Raw genomic sequence first — 19,924 nt, 5'->3', positions numbered from 1 at the left:
GAAAGTTACCAAAAATAGTGAAAGACAGCTTGTTTCATTTAACGTGTAAAATTACAACATATATTTGTCAGCATGTTTTGTTAAACTTATCTAACTTAAGTGATAATAACAAGCTTCAGCATGTTTTGTTAAACTTAAGTGATAATAACAGGCTTCAGTAAAGCTGAAAATTCAACATCCTGTATTCACAGGTTGCCAACAAATAAAGGTTGTGGGATTCTGATAATAACACTCCACAGTTTCACCAAGGTGTGCAAGTAGTTCATTGTAAAGACATATTCTGATGATAATACTGATCCTTTTGTTATGGCTAATATTCCTGAACGTAAGACTTTTCAACCTGTTTTATCTAGAAAAGTAAAAAACCCAAAACATGGTGCTGAAATTCTGACCCCACTCATCTCAGAGCACCACAATCCGACTCCGTTTAAAATGTACTGAAAGGCTTAGACAACTTCACTAATTTGATCTCTGTCATTTCTCAAAGAAAAATTAAAATATTCATGAAACAACAGTGGAGACGTCTTACAAAACTAGAATTAAATCTTTAGTAACAGTTCAAAGCGCTGGTAACTTTAATAACAACATACAAAAACTTTCCACCTGGATGGCTTCTAAAAGCACACACCCCAGTACTTCACAATTTCAGATGGGCTAAAAGTCACAAGACACTCATCATACAGATGCTGTATCACGCAGATGCTGTCTAAGGAGAACTGTTAAGAATAGCTTGGACATAACAAGAGATCCATGAACTCTACAGCAGGACTGCAGAGCAACTGAACCACATCGCTCTTGGCAGCTCCTCCTGGTTTTCCCTGTCCATCTGTCCCCCAACAGTGCTAAGAATTCCAGCATGACACTGCTACTGCACCAGGTGACAGCTCCAGTGCGACAGCTCTATGTAAAACATGGGAGTCGTGTTAAGAGTCACAAGTGTACCACTCCAATGCAAGAAAACCAGAGGATTAAATCTTAATTTCCCCCTCTCCTCAAACTTCTAGCAATGTATCTTGTCTTAACTTACAGAAAAAGTATAGGAAAGTTCTTCTATACCTAAGTCAATTAAATATTCTAATGTAGCAAGTAGTCACATAATTTTTGAAAAACAAAGAATCTATTATTTTATTCTAAATAAGTTGTTCTAAAGCCATCAGTAGCACATTATCAGGCGGCCATCTGGCTTGACAATATCCTCCCTATGAGTACAAAGAAGATGGGACTGATATAGCTACCACTTTAGCTTAGGTATCCAAATTACAGAATTATATTGCTAAACAATAAATTAAGACAACTGAAGAAAAATCACTTAAACAAGAAGTCACTGCTCTGCGTTTAAGCTTTATACATTATTTTACAATTCAAAATTAGTAAGTGATTAAAAAAAACCACCACCACAACTTACTTGCTGTGACAGTGCAATAGCAAATCAATGATAAACGTCTGCCATGCCTTTTCTTTACTGAGTGCATCCAGTGCCGTTGGAATCAAAGCAAAACACAGGGTCATCACCTCCAATGCTTCACAGCAAACTTGTTCGTCTTCCATGTCTGGTTCATTTCCTGCATTTGTCTGTAAAAATAAACAGGAGAACACAAAGTGGGTATAGAAAAAAATCCTGAGAAACCCAACTGGCTCCAAGGTATATACACTAAATACAAACAGAAACCACAAATTTGTATACTAAGTGATTATCAGTGCCAAGTATTTTATGCACTCCACTCAGATGTGATTCAAAGCACTATGCGGGATGACCTGAACTTCCAGTACTGTGCTTCTCAAAGGAGGATTCCAAGCACGAACTTAAGGAGCCAGAAGTTAAATAGAAAGCTTGCAGGCAAAAGTTACATCAGTTACTACTGTTGGGGTTTTTTGTTGGTTTGTATTTGGGTTTTGTTTGCTTGTTTTTTTAATTTTTAAATAAGATGCTTTTCTTCACTACTCAGAACCTGGAGTTTAAAGCTTTGGAAACAGTTACTATTTAAAGAGAGGAAGGCTGTAGTGCTGTATGACTTGTCAAGAAGTCCAGTTTTACAAAGCTTTGATACTCACAAATTATTTGACCAAAAGCTTCTTAATACTCCTAAAATTTATTGAGCACTTTGCTCTTTTTCAGAAACACGAAACAGCTGAACCAAATTTCAAACATAGTTGCTGTGGTGACTTCTGAAATATGATAGAATAGTATTTCTAATCGGTACGTAGGTTATTCTTTCAATTAAACACTTGATTCAAGTGAGTTGATTTTGGTGCATTTTCCCCAAATAAATACTTAGAGAAAAAAAGCAAGCCCTCTCCTCCATATAAGCCAAAATTAATTAGCTTGAAAAAGTTCTGAAGAAACTGAATGTGAGCAGGTTTCAATCTTAATTCATCAGTAATCATGGCTGCAAGTTAGCAACATTAACCAGAGACATGAAATAAGTACTTTTTTTATATATGGAAAGGTTATCAAGATTAAGTAGGCAGAAAGAAGGTATTACAATGCAGAAGAGGTAACTAATTGTGAACAGCAGGAGAAGAGGACAAAGTATGTCTCAGTCTGACATGAAACACTATTTTGTCTTTGCATAACAGCTAAAAATCTGAGACAGTCACTACCCACTGCAGCGGGAGGATGTGGTAATTCTGACACATCTCAAGATATGAAAGTAAAAGCAGAATGCTTTCAACAAGTTCAGGACTGCACTTGCTCTGCACTGAAGCCCTGTTTAAAAAAAGAAGTTACTTCTGCATGGGTGCAGGGATCTAGTAGAAAGGCAAAGTGCATTTTAGACTCAACAAAGTACCTCCCTATACTCAGGCACCAAGAGCTGACAGGTCTATACGAGCAGCATACTTGCAGTATTTCAGACGGGTATGGGCCTTCTCTGACCTAACAAGGAAACAGCAGTTTGACACCACTGAAAGTCACACACGGTCGTCTTCAACCACAGAGAGGACTTTCATACCAGATTTTTTTGAGGCAGGAGGCAGAAGAGACTCCATAAAAATTATGCTTTCAAAATAATCTTGACTTTAAAGTTTAACTGAATTCACCAGTTAGGTTCAGAAGCTTCTTAAAGTGCTCAGAACATTCTTTCAGAAGTCATACTTGATGGGACGACCCTGAAGTGCCTCTTAAAAAAAAACATTTACCATAGTTGCCTTTGATGTTTTTAGGAATCCTGCACATCATCCCTGACTCCACAAAAATCAGTCTGCTTTTGTTCTTAAACATTTAATGATAAACTCTACCCCACAGACTTAGCAAAATGCTCCTACAAGCTATGAGTTAAAAGTCTAAGGTTTAGTGGTCAACTTAGAAAACTGAAAGCATTTTTCTTAAAATACTTTTTCCTCTAAGCCAGTGTTTGCCAGTAACCAGTATATTCAATCTTTATAAAACTACCACAGGAGTTACTTCCCCTCATCTATAACCAAACACAATTTTCTTAAATTAAGAACGTGTCTTTTCTTGCATCATATTACTCTATTTCTGCGATACTTGCCTCTCTTTTGACGTTATTTTATCAAAGTGTACTTTATTCCCCCTTCTTATTACTTCTGCAATTTCTTCTTCTTTTTAGTTTCCAATTTTGCCCTTCAATTTTTATTTCCCTTTTGCTTAGGATAAACCAAATGCAGCTGCCATTTATTACAGATGTCCATATAAGTGTCAATAAAAGTAATTAAAAAAACCACACACACACAAAACTTTGAAGGATGGTTGATAACACACAGCTTAAATTTCACCTATTTTAAAACTTCAATTATTTGAAAATATTTTTACAGAACTTAACTGTACAACTTTCACCCAGAAAAATGTCAGAAAAGAACATTTAGGTATATTTTCCTTTAGGTGTATTTTCTCTAGTGCACTCCTGCTCTTAAAACATCAAATATATAGATATAAGAGCACGTCTTCAAGTGCCTGGACTGTCATGGTAACTAAACTACTTTTTACACGCAACTTATATCTCCTCCCAAAAAAATCCCCAAAACAAAACAAAAAAAACCCCAAACACCAACCAAAACCCCCCCAACTTATTTCAAGAAGTCATTCTCACAGCAATAGAAGCAGATGCCATTATATCACTACATAAACTAAATGGAAAGGTGTTGCATTTTGCTGAAATAAATATACTTCCTCTGATCACTTAAGCACAATAGCTAATGCACCAAGAATAAAACTTCCCTATACAGTCCTTTCCCTGTTACTCTTAGGCAAGTACTGATGAGTACTAAACTTGATTTTATAAGGCGAAAAGGTGAGTATGCTCAGAGAACAAGAATACTTTTTTAAAAATCACTATGAAAATATAGATACTATTTCCTATTAACTGTAAGCAACATTTGTTAAACACAAGGTGTGTGATAACATACTAATATATAACCCCCAACTCTTAACTATTTGTGTAAACCACATGTGAAACCATGAAGGTTGTCTATGTAGTAAGAGGAAAAAAGCCATATAGGATTAGCAATTATTTCATTTTACCAGTGCTTCAGTGCTAATTTCGGATCAATTAGCTCATTTCTCATTCTAGACTGCACATATGCTTTAAATCAACTTCTGTAGAACAGACCTTTTAAATTTGAAGACTAGAAAAATTACCATTGCAAAGAAGCGCTTATTTTTTATTGCAATACGGAATCTAACTGGGGTGAAAACATGTTACAGCAGCTTACAGAACGGAGCATTAACTGACACCAGATTCAAGTTACAACTAAATAGCTACTGAGAAAAGGAATTTGGAATAGAAAATTAAACTGTGGTACGACAACTGAAATATCATACTAGACTCCAAAATACATCATCACCAAGATAACTACCTAAAAGCTCATCAGACTCTAAGCCTGGCCCGGTTGACACTGTCCCTTTTGTAAACAAAGGAACAGTTATATAGAAAAGAAGTTGCTTGGAATTCTTACCTTTTCATAGATCTTACTAATTTCCTCATTCGAGCTGAAAACCAGCTGAACTGACCCACAACCTGATGCCCAAACAATTTTTTGTACTGCCCTAATAACACAGATATCAGGGATGTATTTTGAAGCCTGAAAAAAAGAGAAATGAACAAAAGCAAGGTTAAAATGCAGTTGTAAGTAACATTACAAAGGATTCTAAATTATCACAAATATATTTACAGAAAAAAAAAACCCCAAACATATTGAAAACCATTTGTACTTCATGTATGTAATATTTCATTTTTTAATAGAAAGTAGAATGTATTTTAGATATATTGCAGAATCTTAAATCGCAACGCTGCAAGTACAAGGAAATATAAGAAAGTGAACATTTTTTATAAATAACCAGAAATGCTTTGATTCCAAGTAAGATTTAGCAGAAACTATCAACTTCAACGCTAAAACACTCTTGTTTTGGGGGAAAAAAACCAACAAACCACCAAGCATCCATCTGGAAAGCAGCTGGCCTCTTAACTTCAACTTGTTGCATTACTTATTTTAGGGTTTGTCCCCCCCATGATATTTATTGTGCTACCTGACAGCTATACAAACTAACGCTTATCAAGTATGTGATTAATATATAAAAGGATTGTTCTATATTTAAGTTTTACAGGGTTCAAAATTAATAAGAACACAGATCATGTATCTTACGAATGCAGATCCACTCTTCAGTATTTTTGGCACGGTCAGAGTTAACATCCACTAGTTTCTACTGATATACAGGCATTACAAAACATGCTAGAACTGCCATTATTTATAGTTTGCATCAACTTTCAAAAAAAAGCCCAAACCTATCTGCAGTCTAGATTAAAAATAGAACTGTCCAAAAAATGGGCAATCTTTAAAAGCAGATGGCAGACAGTTCTCAAAAATTTCGAATTTTGTTTTTCTAATGCTCAGACTTAATAAAAAAAGGAGACTAAGAACCTTATCTAATAAGCTAGCTGCATCAGGAAATCTGAACAATGTGCATTCTTGCTACTGATATGGACACTAACAGTAGTTACAAGAAAAATAATAGGTATTTCACCTTTGCCACAAGCAAAGCAACCTTACAGTGACAGCATCACAAGAAAATTTTGTCACTCAGAAAAAGAACATTTTCTTTTTTAATCTCATTGGAGTTTTAAAAAGGTGAAAGAATTCTTTCTGTGCTGTAGTCTTCTGTCTGACCTACAGAAACCATATCAGATTTTGGTTTTTTTTTTTTTTTTTTTAAATTGTGAGGTCAGTTGAAAAAGAGTCTTTGACCATCAAAACATTAAAAGAAAAAAAAAAGTCTTTCAAAGGCAAACTACAATACATATGAAATACAGATCTACAGCAGTTTTCATGATTTCAGAAAATTATAGACGATACTTCAACACCAATACTGTGTAGACTCTTGTAAAAGAGATTCAGATTTTGTTTCCTTTGATATGCCTGGTGAAAGAAAAACTATTTATTTATTTATAAGTCCTCCAGAAAGGATAAAGGCACAATTAAAAACCTTTCTTCATACCTCACCTCAAAAGACATTTCTTCTGTGGAAGGAAGTTAATTAAATCAGAGTTCAACTGGCTGATTTTACACATACATCACCTATGGATGCAATACCACCACTAATGGAAGGCAGATGGTTCAGTCTTACAGGCTAGTACATTGTGCTTTCTTTAGACACTGCTCTCTGTTCAGAAGGAACAGCGTACTTTTCAACATTAAGATGTGAATATGAGACTACTTTTTTTTTTTTTTTTTTTTTTTAGACAGCTCAGAACTGTTTTGGAGACAGCTTTGCAGAGATTCTATACATTACAGAAAAACAATATTCACTGCTTCCACACTGGAAACTGAGGGATCCCGATTCACTGTGGAAGAGGAAGTTGCAGTAGTTCCAATTTTAGCTTCTGCTGAATTCAACAGAATTCACTGATGTATTCGCTAACATGACTCATAATTCCAAATCCAAATGGGGTTTGGTCGTACCACATAGTACCATACAGATAAGACTGTTATATTTGCAAACCACGTTGTTTAATCCTACTGAACTCCACAACCCAACTTTTCACTCATATCATTAATGCATTTTCAATATCTAAAGATACACTGGCAACAATTTGAGACTTGTATCTTTCAGCATTTAAAAATTCTGTTCAATATTTAAAAACTCCCTCCCCTTTTCTGTGTTTCTCTTCGAGAATGTTACTCAAACCAAAACATAAGACCCTCCAAAAAAAAGAATCACAAAAATGTTTTCAAAATACCCATTAAGTTCTTTAAACCTATTAGATCAGAACTTCAGAAACTTTATGTAAGTGTAACAATATTCACAATCCATTAAAGAGCTTGCACAGAACCTGCCTAGTTCACTTAAGACTCTTTATACTATTAGACACTGAATTTCATAATTGCATATGGAAACAATTCATTGAATACTTTAAATTAGTTAACAGCTTATGAACTATATGAACATGACCTAAACTGTTTCATGATTTTTTAGAAGGAAAATCCATGTCTTACAAGGCAATAAATTTAAGGGTTAAAAAAAAAGATACTACAGGAAAAAAGGTGATACAGTAAGAAATTCACTAACCTCATCAGATATTTGCTGTGCAAGACGTATTGCTACATTTCTTAGCATACATTCTGAAGTTGGATTAGGAATGTTTTGTAGGGCATTTTGTAGCACCACTGCCTGGTCATGTGTAGCCTGGTTTATCTGGAAGAAAGTATTTCTTATACTTATTTTTACATGGAAAAAAGAAAGCAAGAAGATAGGAAAATATAAAGTTACTTGGAAAGGTTTGGTAGAAGTAGGTAAGATCTTGGAAGGAAAACTACTTACAGAAACTGCTAACCCCCTCATTTTCAAATAGATACCATCACATCTGAAGACACAATGCTACGGTGCATGATCATAGAGTACAAGTAGTTAAGAGGAGAGGCACTTGCTCAAAACTACTTATGTTTGGGGATTTGTTTATTGATCAGACTATTTCAAGTTAACAGAACGTTTAGAATTACAATGCCTCCTTCCCTTTCTGTTGATATAGGAAAGGGTTTGCTAAACAGTGTGTCCCCCTCTGGATTAGCTAATACTGTCCAGACAGAACATGGCTGCAGTGTTCATTATTGTTAAGTACATTTTGAACATTTGAGTTAGAGCGCTATTGAAGAATTCTGTTCCAGATTATCCCTCCTGTTCTTTATCATACTTCCACAACAGAAACAGCAGCAGGACAAGTTTTTATCTTTTCTGTATTAGTTTGAGCATAGAGTTCCTTCTCCTTGCGCTGACAGAGCTCCATAGTTTTGACAGTTCAAATCTGAAATGGTTGTTTCCTTCTCACAGACAAACTTGCTTGAAAAGACTCTGTGTATTGTGGTTCGAAGTTAAAAGCTTCTTGTAGAAGAGTTTCTTCATTTTTCTACTACCATTTTATCAAAAAAACCTGTCTCAAATGCTGCTCAAAAGACACACCAACTGTAAAGTTGGTGCTGGTCATCTCTCTTTGCTTTTTCAGCTTCACTAAGACACTTTTCGGGGAGCAAAATTACAGAACTCCCACTGAAGACTGTAATAGAGCTTACACAGTCAATCAGCTATCAGCAGCAGACTGTAAAAGGATCAAACAATATATATGGGGGCAAATCAAGATCTATGTACCAGAATACTATGTTTAACAACATTATTGATTAAACTTTCTATGAAAGCAAGGAAGAAAATAAAAATTTAAAAGGTCCTAGTGACAGCAGACCACTAACTGCAAGACTGCAGACACGTGGTCTTGGTTACCTCATTCTCTTAAGTACTCACAGAAAGCCAAGACAGAAAGTTATGCTATGCTATTTATGCTTTAGATAGGATAGATTAAAGGTATTTACAAATCCCACCTCCATCCCAAGGATGGTGCTGCAGCAGTTAAAAGTATCAAGACCAAAGTCCTTCAAACAGGATGACGATGATGGCAAGAATAACCATGTTTTTTCCAACAAATCAGTTAATAATAAAGTTAGATGTTTGCAACACTTCACATTGAATGTCATTAGTCATGGACAGATGTTTACTACCTCCTAAGTGGTCAGCATAAATCTGTTTCAAACAGTACTTCAAGACTGCTGTTTCAAACAGTACTTCAAGACTGCTGTTTCAAACAGTACTTCAAGACTGCTGTTTCAAACAGTACTTCAAGACTGCTGTTTCAAACAGTACTTCAAGACTGCTGTTTCAAACAGTACTTCAAGACTGCTGTTTCAAACAGTACTTCAAGACTGCTGTTTCAAACAGTACTTCAAGACTGCTGTTTCAAACAGTACTTCAAGACTGCTGTTTCAAACAGTACTTCAAGACTGCTGTTTCAAACAGTACTTCAAGACTGCTGTTTCAAACAGTACTTCAAGACTGCTGTTTCAAACAGTACTTCAAGACTCCTGTTTCAAACAGTACTTCAAGACTCCTGTTTCAAACAGTACTTCAAGACTCCTGTTTCAAACAGTACTTCAAGACTCCTGTTTCAAACAGTACTTCAAGACTCAACTAATGTTATCTGTGTTCCAAACTGCCTTTTGAATAATCGTCATTAGAAAATACGGCAGTAAAAACTTACTCATTTTAAACAGATGAAAGATAGGGTGGCAAACATGTTGGCTTTAAGATGTTTCTATTATATTCTAACATGAGACATGAAAAGGGATCTTCACCTCTTTGTAATTGTCAAGAGTTTTGATTCCCTTGAGAAAGGATGAATCTGGTATCTTCTAACAGATGGCGCTAACCAGAACAGGTATTTAGTTTTCAGACTTAAGGGGAAGGTACTTCTCTGCTTCAGAGATGGATCTTAGTAAATATTCTGGAAGAAAGTGCTCTGAAGTGGGGCCCTCTATGTATTCTTGAGTATAAGTTGATAGCTCAAAGCAACTATTTGGGAACAAACTCCACAAGAGAAAAAAAAAATAAAAATAGCTGGAACACCTGGAAGCAAATGCCCAAGATGGACAGCAGCAAATTTTAATTTTTGGGATCTATGCTGTACGCCTCGTGTAAGAGGGCAGAAATAAAATCTTGACCCACAGCATATTTGTCCAGATGTAGAAAAAACTAGCCATATTAAACATGCACAAAATCTACTACTATAGACATACGAGATCACAGTTCAGAATACCTATGTTACACTTTCCCTTTCCACAGCCATGAAATCTTAGGATAGGACACCTTTCAACTATCAGCACTTAACTGTGCAATGTACCTAGTTGTTCTCTACATGAATTTTCTAAAAGCAATGGACAGAATTAGGAATCTAGCAAGCTAAAGACTTTTTTTGCGTAGAAAAAGGGCTGGCATGACTCAGCATCAGTTCTGTTGTTTTATGCTCTAATCGTAAATAGGAGATAGAAGAAATTCACAGGCACATACTTCAATAGACTCAACAGCTCAAAAGAATCAGAATTCACATTTATGGAATAGATGTAGTTGAAAATGCAAAGTTACCTGTACTGACAATCATGTAAACCACTGAAAGTCATATACAGAGCAGGCAGACCTCACACCTAACTTCTCTACAGTCAGAAAAAAACAGGATTTGTTTAGTAAGTTGATCTCTTCTGTAGAATTGTCAGACAACATTATCTGAAAGTACCGTGAGTTCTTGATACGCAACTCACTCAAAGAGATTGTCAGTGGAGAGTAGACAGATGTTGCTGCAGACAATATAAAAACCAGAGTACATTGCTATTTCATCAAGGAAGATTTATATTACCGGTGAAATTGTACTTGTGCCTTCCACAACTGGCTGACAAGCTTCTGCTACAGCTCGAACATGGCCATATCCAATTGCTGTTAGCAATAATTTGGCTATTTTTAGAGCATTAAGGTAGGCACCCCTTCGAGTTTCCATATCTGCATTTGGCAGGAAGTTATTTCTAGTCAGCATGCTCAATACAAGAGGCAAACCGCCACTTTTTAGGAAGTTGTATTGGAAGTCACTGGCATCTTCTCCCAGAGGTGCACTGGCAGGCATTAACAAGGCATAAACTACCTGTAGAACAAAATACAGAGTTAACTAACAGAAATGCACTAGCTTAAATACAGATGATTGAACATGAGACTATATTGGAATACTACTTATACAATCCTTTGACAGCATTGGCCATACACCAGTTTATTCCAGTAAATTGGTAAGTATTTTCAATTGTTAATTTCAAACCAGAATTTGATCTTAGACTTCCACAATGTTACAGAAAGTACTGCCAAAGAGAGTTCAAGATTTTTAAAGAACAGGCAAAGCATCACAAACCTCTGTTAGGTACAGCACTTGTGAGGCAGAAGGACCAAAGAATAGAGAATCAAGGGATGGACTAAGGCTGCTTTCCCCAAGCTTTGCATGATCTAAACAAATAGCTCTTAGTTTCTCAACCGTAGTGTTATCTGCAATAAAAACACAACTTATAAACATTTTATAACACAACTACTCCACAGGACAAGCCAGTAGTATTTACAATTATAAATCTGTATCAGAAAAGTTGCAAAAAAATAACTGACAGACAAGATCAGACTATAAAATGTTCTGCAATGATTATTTCTGTCAGTACAAAAGTGATCCTATTAAAGTACTGCTACAAAACCACTTCAAAATACAATGCTTCACCCCATTTTCGCAGCACTGAACCCCAGTATCAACTACAAACTATGCAACTTTATATGACAGACAAGAAATAACTATTTGAGAAATACATACAATCCTAATTAGGGTAACAGTCATTAATTACAGTATCAGTAAATTACCAGAAAGTAGAAAATAACCCCCTAACTTCATTTTTACGTAACAGGTGAGATATTATTATACAGGATATTACAATATGAAACAGGATAAAATGAAGTTTTACCTGGCGGCATGAGCTTCATAAGAACACGTGCTCCATCTCTAAGAGGTGGCATATTTAGGCTACTGCCTAAGTCTGCAACTTGCCAAAGAAAAGAGATGTATCGAGGATGCAGTGACATGATCTTAAAATAAGCAAATAAAAAAACCCCATAAAAATTGTTAGTTAAAGACAAAGTATAGGGAAAAAAGCTTTTAAACTGTTCATTTCAGAATCTAAGTATATGCTTACCACTCCAGGCAAACAGCTTTCAACTTCTGGATTTGGACCATCGCTGTAGTGATTGCCATGGTTGCCTGGAGAACCAGTTGAAGAGTCAGAAGAACTATCTGGACTTGAGGGCATATTAGAATTTATCTGTGTAAGCTTAGCCGTAATCAGCTGAAAAACAAAATCGTAGGTTTAACACTATGCAAAAATGAAGATTCTTTACTACATAAGCATGTGATATAATGTTAATGGCATAATACAAGGTGGAGGAATGAACTATTTCACAAGAATAAGTGATCCCATGCATGGTATTTTTCGAGCATTTACAAAAGGGAAGTGACATCTGAATTGACATAAATAATCAGCCTGCAACACTTACCGTTTTATCTTTGAGATTCAATTGCCCAATTAATTTTCTATCATCTGCAGGATCCACCAGCTCACCGCCAATGAACAGTTCTACTTTTGTGTGCGCACTATTGGCTTTAATACGATTGAGAATACAACGCCGTACTTGGCCAATTGTGTCGTTTGTATGAGACCAAATATCCAAATCTTCCACTTGTCGGCCCTGGTTTGGAAAACGAACTACCAGTGTGATATGTTTACCACGGAAAGCTCTGAAAATAAATAAACCAGATAAAGTTATTTTTGCCCTCATTAAAGAAACTATTTTTTCTGCTGTATTTTGTGTTGCACCAACATCAAATCTTTACGTACGGTGGTATACTCCAGCATGAGATTATTTTGTGAAGGCACCACCAATTACGGAAACATAACATACACAGAATCTTTCAAGAAGCCACACTCCACACAAGTGCATTAAACATCTGGTCAACTTTAGAGTCAGGTTAGGAACATTGACAGAATTTTACAAAGTCTCTTACGAAGTTTTAGATACTTCCTCCTGCTTGTAATTTCCTGATCAAAATGGGCAAATAAAGCTCAGACTGGCAACTATGTTTTGCTCTTTTGGCAAGCCAACTCAGTTTTAAATACACCAAGATCAGAAAAAAACATCAGGTTACCAAGTCTTAATACCTTCTTTCAAAAGCTGTTAAAAGCTGTTATATTATAATTCCAATTTTAAAAATCAAAATGCTTTTAAAAAATTCAAAGAGGTCAAAAAAGGAAGAAACGTTTTCACACCAGTAGTGACCACACTTTGCACAATGGCAGGGAACTCATTAGGAAAGATGTGCCCAGATAAGCCCAACAAAGTAATCCCATGCAACAAAAGAAGGCAAAAATTCCTCATAAAAGCTCCTTGCTAACAAGACCTGTGAAAAAGTTATTAGAATAAGCAGCCCACATAAAAAAGATGCACGTGCAATCAAAAACAGAACTTAGTTAGGACTAATCAATGAATATATACAATAAAAATGCTGTAGAGGCACTGTAAATTACTGACACATCATGAAGAAACAGCAATCTCTTCAATATTCTTGACAAAAAGGGCATCTAAAATTGGGCGAAAACAAACCCCCACCATGTCTAAAAATATGTTAGCTGCATCATAAATCCATAGCAATCTCACTGTATTCCTTATGTATTTTTAAGACTTTCTTCCCACAGGCAGCAGCTACTAACACTGGAACACTTCAAGAGTTTTGTGTTCTGCCCTCCTCTCTTAAGAAATAAAGTATTTTGTTTGTGAAAGTATCTACACAACATCGGATTTAAGTGTTTCCTTTTTCTTTGTACCGAAGAGAGTTAAAGAAGGAGCAGCTAGGACTTAAGCTAAGTTTTTACTCAAGGACAAGTATAAGAAGAGTGAAGGTATACAGAAAATAAATACACTTCCAAATGCTGTTCTCTTCTTCCCCTTTTTACACAGAATATTTCACTTAGAGATAATCCTAAATTTAAGCTTGCAAAGATTAGCATCTCTGTAAACAACTCTGGAAGATGAAGATCTACATTAACAACATGGTTTTTGTATGACAGGACTATGAAAAACAAAGCATGTTTGCCCATGCTAACTTAAAGAATGGTATTGCTTTTAAATAATTATCTGAAAAAAAGAAATACATCCAAAACAATCTAACCATAAGGTACATTTTGCTAGTTACAGAACAAAACGCCAGAAACAAGTTTATCCTCAAGTCTGCTGTCCCTTTCATATTGGCCTATATTTTTAACTACAGAACAGAGTTTAGATGTATTAGCAGAGAAAATGGAATTTTGAAACTCTATAAATACATTCCCTGAATAGAAACCCTTTAGAATGTAAAAATCAAAGATATTACTAATATTTTAGTTAACACAAATCAAAATCACAGTAGTGCATTTTCACACATACCTTGACATAGGTAGAATAGTTCTCTCTTCATGGTAATCACTGTCACATTCATTTATGTACTCTCTCAAAACAGTCAACACTCTCACCATTCGTATTGCTTCTTGTCTTGCACAATTGATACTGTCTTTATCTCCATCCAACACACATAATGTATCATAGGAGGCTTTTAGACGATCAAAACAGGACTGAATGAAGTCTTCATGAATCACTACCTAATTACATTTAAAAAATGGTGCAATTACAAGAAATATCAAAAACCATCTTTTCAGCAGGATAATCCAATGGTAGAAGTTAAAAAAAAAACAAAACACAAACCAAAATGAGGTCAGTTACTCTATAAAGCTGTTTAATTCCACTTTAGAATAAACTCCCATTGATAAATAGCTCTAATTTAATGTGTGCTTCAAAAATTTTGCATGTCATCAGTAGCTGTAACTGTACAAACTGACACTTAAATAGAAAAAGTGAAAGTTTGCAGAGAACACTAAATTGGACTTTCTCTTAGTCATTTCTGCAGACTACATTAAAGAATCTCTAGCTGACAATCTAGTACAGGTTAGCTTACTTTACAATAAGGGTGAACACAGACCATTTACAGACCCCCCTCCCCAATCACATAACCCAGTTCCAGATACACTCTTTTTCTGCATAAACTCAGAAATGGATTTTGAGCTAGATTCAGTATAGTGGCAGCTGCAGCAAATCTCTTTCTTCTGCCCAATATCTAACATCTCCTTGCTCCTGACCTAGACTGACATATAACCTGTAGTATCACTGTGAAAAGTCTGCAGTGTCTCCCGGTAGTAGTCCACAATAGAAACATTATAGTCATAGCTATGGCAGCAAACCACAGTCCGGTAGCCACTTTTCTCAGAGGGAGCTCAGGAGCAGAGGAGTTACCAGCATACCGAAACAAAGTACTTGTGTGCACATTAAGTAAATCCAACATTCCTGGAAGTCTCTAATCTAACCATGTGCTGATGGACAGGTCTATGCATGCTTAGTAAGCCCAGACCCATAGCAAGAAAGAAGCATACAGCCTATCTGCCACTATAGTAAGATACAGTTTGAATGGCTGTAAATGCACCACCTAGAGCAGCAGTGCTCTATCTAGCAGACTGGCAGCTCTGAAGAGTATAAAAACATTCTTGAGGACAAGTATGATACTTCGAATTCTAAGAAATACAACTGGCAAGCTACCAACTGGAGACTGTCTGGAGGACAATATTCCCCTCCAAATTTGTAAAATCCAATAGTTCACGTCCTCTGACCTTTCAGAAACTCATTATCTCTTCTCTCTGTCCACTGAAACGCAGCTCCCAGCAAATATTAATGCAGGGAGAAAGTATCTTATTTGCTAGAGCTCAGCTTGACCATTATATGGAAACTCTGTGACCCTTTGTAAGGGACATGACAAAAAAAGATTAGATTAGCTTGACACAACACTCAGCAAGACCCATCCAGTGAACATACTAGTACAAATAAGTACTGCAACGGGAAGTTCAACAAAAGGCTTATGATACGAACTGTTTTCTGAGTAGAAAGAGCAAATACAACAGATCAATTTAATAGAAAAAAATTTATCAGAGTTCAGTTTGTAAATACCAGAAAAAAAATCTACTCCTGCATCTGACCAGAACCTGATGGCTGGACTCAGGAATATACTCGCCAAAATATGAAAACTATTCTGTTTTCAAAGCTTAAAAGTATAAAGATATCACCAATTTGAATTTTATCACTGTTTTTCTATCATATTTTATTCCAGTTTTCTTGTTGCTTTTGCTTTTTTTTTTTTTTTTACCTGATTAACTTGTAATCTTGGGCCAAGATTAGTATAGATCTCTTTAAGAAGATCTATCGCTCTGTTTGCGATGTCATCATTTCCCTGAATCACAACCTAGCATAATAAAAAAAAAAGTATTAGAACATCTTAAAACTTTCTGGTATAAAATTTAAAACCAGAACAACTACATAAGTTTGTTGACACAACATTATGTCTAATTATTTTATGAGGTGAAAGTAACTAAAATGCTTAGTTACAAAATACAATCAACACAATTTACACTAAAGAGTCAAAATTAAGAATTAACTGGTTTAAAGGAGTTCAGAGTTAGCAAAACAAGCCAATGCTTTATAAACAGAATGAAAGTAGCATTTATACATACATCTTCACATTACATTTCCATTTTCATTAGTTTCAGAGAATAAGACAACTATTTTTTCAGATGGTTGAACAATCTACATCACCAAAGATTTAAAAACAGAATTTTCAAGTATTTAAATGGTTGTGAGTGAGTGGAAGGGGGACAGGCAAATTAGTTCTGTTTCTAACCTGATAACCTGTATTTTAAATACTAGCCACCAGGTCTGAAAGCAGCCCTTGCAGACAACCACTGCAGGATACTGAGCTGAAGCTTCATCAGTTCTGTCATGCTGCCAAACAGCAGGGCAGGTCCAAGTCAGTCCATTCCCCCAACTAAAACATGCTAGCATTATGCGGGCACTTTGTACACAAACACTGTGTGAAAACTTATTTGTATGAAAATTGTGATCTACTTTGGTTTTAACTATTATCACCATGATTAAAATACCTAAACCTTCAACAAGCTGCAACCAAAATTACTGAAGACTGATGCTTTATATACGGCACATTTTACAAAACACAGCCATGATAATCATGCCACAGTGTGCTACTATGGGTTCTAATGCGGCTCTTGAAAACTAGAAATACTCTGAAAAAATTAAGTATCAAATTAAGTACTGATGTTTTTCACCAATACATTTGGCAAGCTTCAGAAAGCTACAATATTTCTTTTGAAAAGCTATAATCATGTTTAGGCAAAAGGTTGTGGATATAAGAGAAAGAATCAGACCACTGATCACTGGGTCTAATCTAGAATCACTCCAGTTTACCATACTAGAATGAATGACATGAACTAACTTATAAAGTGCACAAAACAAAGTTTAGTTCTAATGTGCATTAAGAGAGAAAGAAACCTATATACAATTCACTTGGAATCACAGAATGATAGAGGTTGGAAGGGACCTCTGGAGATTATCTAGTCCAAACCTCCCTGCCAGACAAGGTTCACCTAGAGCAGGTTGCACAGGAATGTGTCCAGGCGGGTTTTGAATATCTCCAGAGAAGGAGACTCCACAACCTCTCTGGGCAGCTTGTTCCAGTGCTGTGCCACCCTCAAAGTCAAGAAGTTCCTCCTCATGTTTAGATGAAACTTCCTATGACCAAGTTTGTGCCCGTTATCTCTCATCCTGTCACTAGGCACCACTGAAAAAAAGACTGGCCCCATCCTCCTGGCACCCACCCCTTAAGTATTTATAAGCATTAGTAAGATCCCACCTCAGTCTTCTCTTCTCCAGACTAAAAAGACACAAGTCCCTCAGCCCCTCCTCGTAAGAAAGATGCTCCAGTCCCCTAATCATCTTCGTAGCCCTTTGCGAGATGAATAATCCTTTCTTCAACAGTATAGGCAAATTTTTAATCTCATGTGCATACACAAACATACTTGATGTTTCAAATAACTTTCCATGAAACACCAGTCTGCAAAGTTACCAACTTGCATACTTGCTGGGTAGACAGTGAAGTCAATATCCATGCATTTAGTTTGAAAAAGTAGCTTTCTGTAATTTCTGTCTATAACTAATAAATTACTCATTCCTAAAAATATAAAAAGAGACTGACGAAGACTTAGCAGTTAACCTTTCAGACATTTCCTCCAATTAACTTACCCTCCAAAGGTAGTCTAATCCTATTAATTCCAGATCATCCATCATATAGGCTCGTCTCTTTGCTACTAGCTTTCCTTCTCGACAGTTCACAGCTTTGAAGAAACGTTCAAAACATTTCATTCCATTTTCTGTTAATAGGGAAGGATCCAGCTGAAGCACATTATTTTCAAAGAAGTCCTTATTAATGTCAGGGTCTAAGTCTGGTTCATCCCCCATTAGTTTGGAATACCATTTAAAACAGGCTTCGCGATCACAAAGATAAACCGCATTTTCAGCTAAACACTTCCATATTTGCTTCGCCTGAGGGGCACAGAGCCACAGCTGACCATCCTTCAATAAAAATCTTGAGCAAAACAAAGAGACAATTAACAGCACTGTCTAAGAGACATCTAGAGTTACAATTCAGCAACAAGTACAGGCAAAAAGGTATGTGTATTATACATATATCGTAAGTACGACCCTGAAAACTTTTTACATCATCAGTCCACTCATAATCAGCCCCATGATTTCTTAGTAAGTTTGAATGGATTAAGACCTTATAGTCCAAACAAAAAAAAGGAATAAAATTCATCAAAAAATGTTTTACACAAAAATACCAAGCACTGTTTACATATTATATAAAAACAAATGCACATCTCCTAATGTAAACTATTTAGTTTAAAAGTCAGGTCACAACATAAGAGATTAAGTTACTTTTGCGATCATTCACTATGTTTTAGCACTCACTAGCGAAATCACAAAATAAGGTATCATTTCTATGGAACAGAGACAGAAGCACAAGTCAATGAACTGGTAATTTTTCCTTTTATTTAGGTAAGTTTTTCGTTTGTGTTAAATAATTATTAAAGAACTATTAAGAACTTCAAATCAGAGTTAACACTAAGAATGTTTCAGGAAGAACAAACGATAATCAAAGTTCTTCAGAATCATTTTTATGATTCAAAAATCTTTTCTTTGTAAAAGAAAACAGACACTAAGTTATGGCATTGCTTTTCAGAAATTGCTACCTACATGTTCTACATTTGACAGCCATGGGACTTCATTAATTCCTTTACATTAACAACTAGTAAACATAAAGGAAGTTACAATTCTTAACATGCAGGAGTGATAAATTAAGCCTGCTATCCATATGCTATCGTATAATGTCATTAAACACTTGTTTAACACTTCAGTTTAATTCATAAAAATTCTTGGTAAAATTTTAAAAAGCAAAAAGAGACATCTCGGAAAACAAGTAAAAAAATACTTCAGAACTTGACAGTTTGACAGTTTATGTATTTTTACTTGTCTAAAACAGGTTAAAACCACGGAAGAAAAAGACGAGAGAGACAGAGCCAAGATCCTTTGTTTTCTTATTTGACTCAAACAGCAGCTAGTCAAAAGTCATCCAAATAATTTTTTTAACCCAAACTCTTTCTAAGGCTCAGTCGCTGACAACCTAACATCTGACACAAGTATACGTCAGTTTATGATCACAGATTTAACTCTGGTGTGGTACAAAAAATAAGGAAACGTGGGCATATACCTACATGGAATATTTTGATTTTCAGCTAAGTTACACCACTACGCATGTGACTGTATCCACACCCACACTGTATTAAAGTCAGTAGGGTTCTGCACACAGACAGAAAAAGCCCATACAAATCTTAGTGCAGAATCAGAGCCTTGGATTGCAAAGATCCCACTAAACTTTATTTGAATATTCCAATACTAGCACAGAAGCCCTCTGCAGGGAAAAAAAAACCCAAAACCCAAAAAACTAAACACCAAAACAAAAACATTTGGTGTATTTTTGCATTTGAGTTTTGGAAGAAGTTAACACAGCAACTTAAAACTAGGTAAGAGAAAGAGATACCA

At 35.7% G+C, this 19,924-nt stretch overlaps 1 protein-coding gene across 4 annotated transcripts in view; it reads right to left on the bottom strand.

The window, feature by feature from the left end:
* USP9X (ubiquitin specific peptidase 9 X-linked) overlaps positions 1 to 19,924 on the bottom strand; it is an 80,886-nt gene that overhangs the window by 33,445 nt on the left and 27,517 nt on the right. For all 4 annotated transcript variants that reach the window (XM_059822200.1, XM_059822214.1, XM_059822207.1 and 1 more), the window contains exons 15-25: positions 18,068 to 18,410; positions 16,122 to 16,217; positions 14,321 to 14,532; positions 12,398 to 12,638; positions 12,040 to 12,189; positions 11,812 to 11,932; positions 11,223 to 11,353; positions 10,686 to 10,964; positions 7,523 to 7,648; positions 4,915 to 5,040; positions 1,406 to 1,572 (exon numbers count right to left, since the gene is read on the bottom strand). In XM_059822200.1, the coding sequence (XP_059678183.1) occupies positions 1,406 to 1,572; positions 4,915 to 5,040; positions 7,523 to 7,648; positions 10,686 to 10,964; positions 11,223 to 11,353; positions 11,812 to 11,932; positions 12,040 to 12,189; positions 12,398 to 12,638; positions 14,321 to 14,532; positions 16,122 to 16,217; positions 18,068 to 18,410 (1,992 nt within the window). The remainder of the gene's footprint in view (positions 1 to 1,405; positions 1,573 to 4,914; positions 5,041 to 7,522; positions 7,649 to 10,685; positions 10,965 to 11,222; positions 11,354 to 11,811; positions 11,933 to 12,039; positions 12,190 to 12,397; positions 12,639 to 14,320; positions 14,533 to 16,121; positions 16,218 to 18,067; positions 18,411 to 19,924) is intronic.

This window comes from Gavia stellata, chromosome 1 (genome assembly GCF_030936135.1).
Source record: "Gavia stellata isolate bGavSte3 chromosome 1, bGavSte3.hap2, whole genome shotgun sequence".
Classification (NCBI taxonomy): domain Eukaryota; kingdom Metazoa; phylum Chordata; class Aves; order Gaviiformes; family Gaviidae; genus Gavia; species Gavia stellata.
The sequence above is the reverse complement of the archived record's forward strand: the minus strand, read 5'-3'. Positions and strand labels throughout refer to the sequence as shown.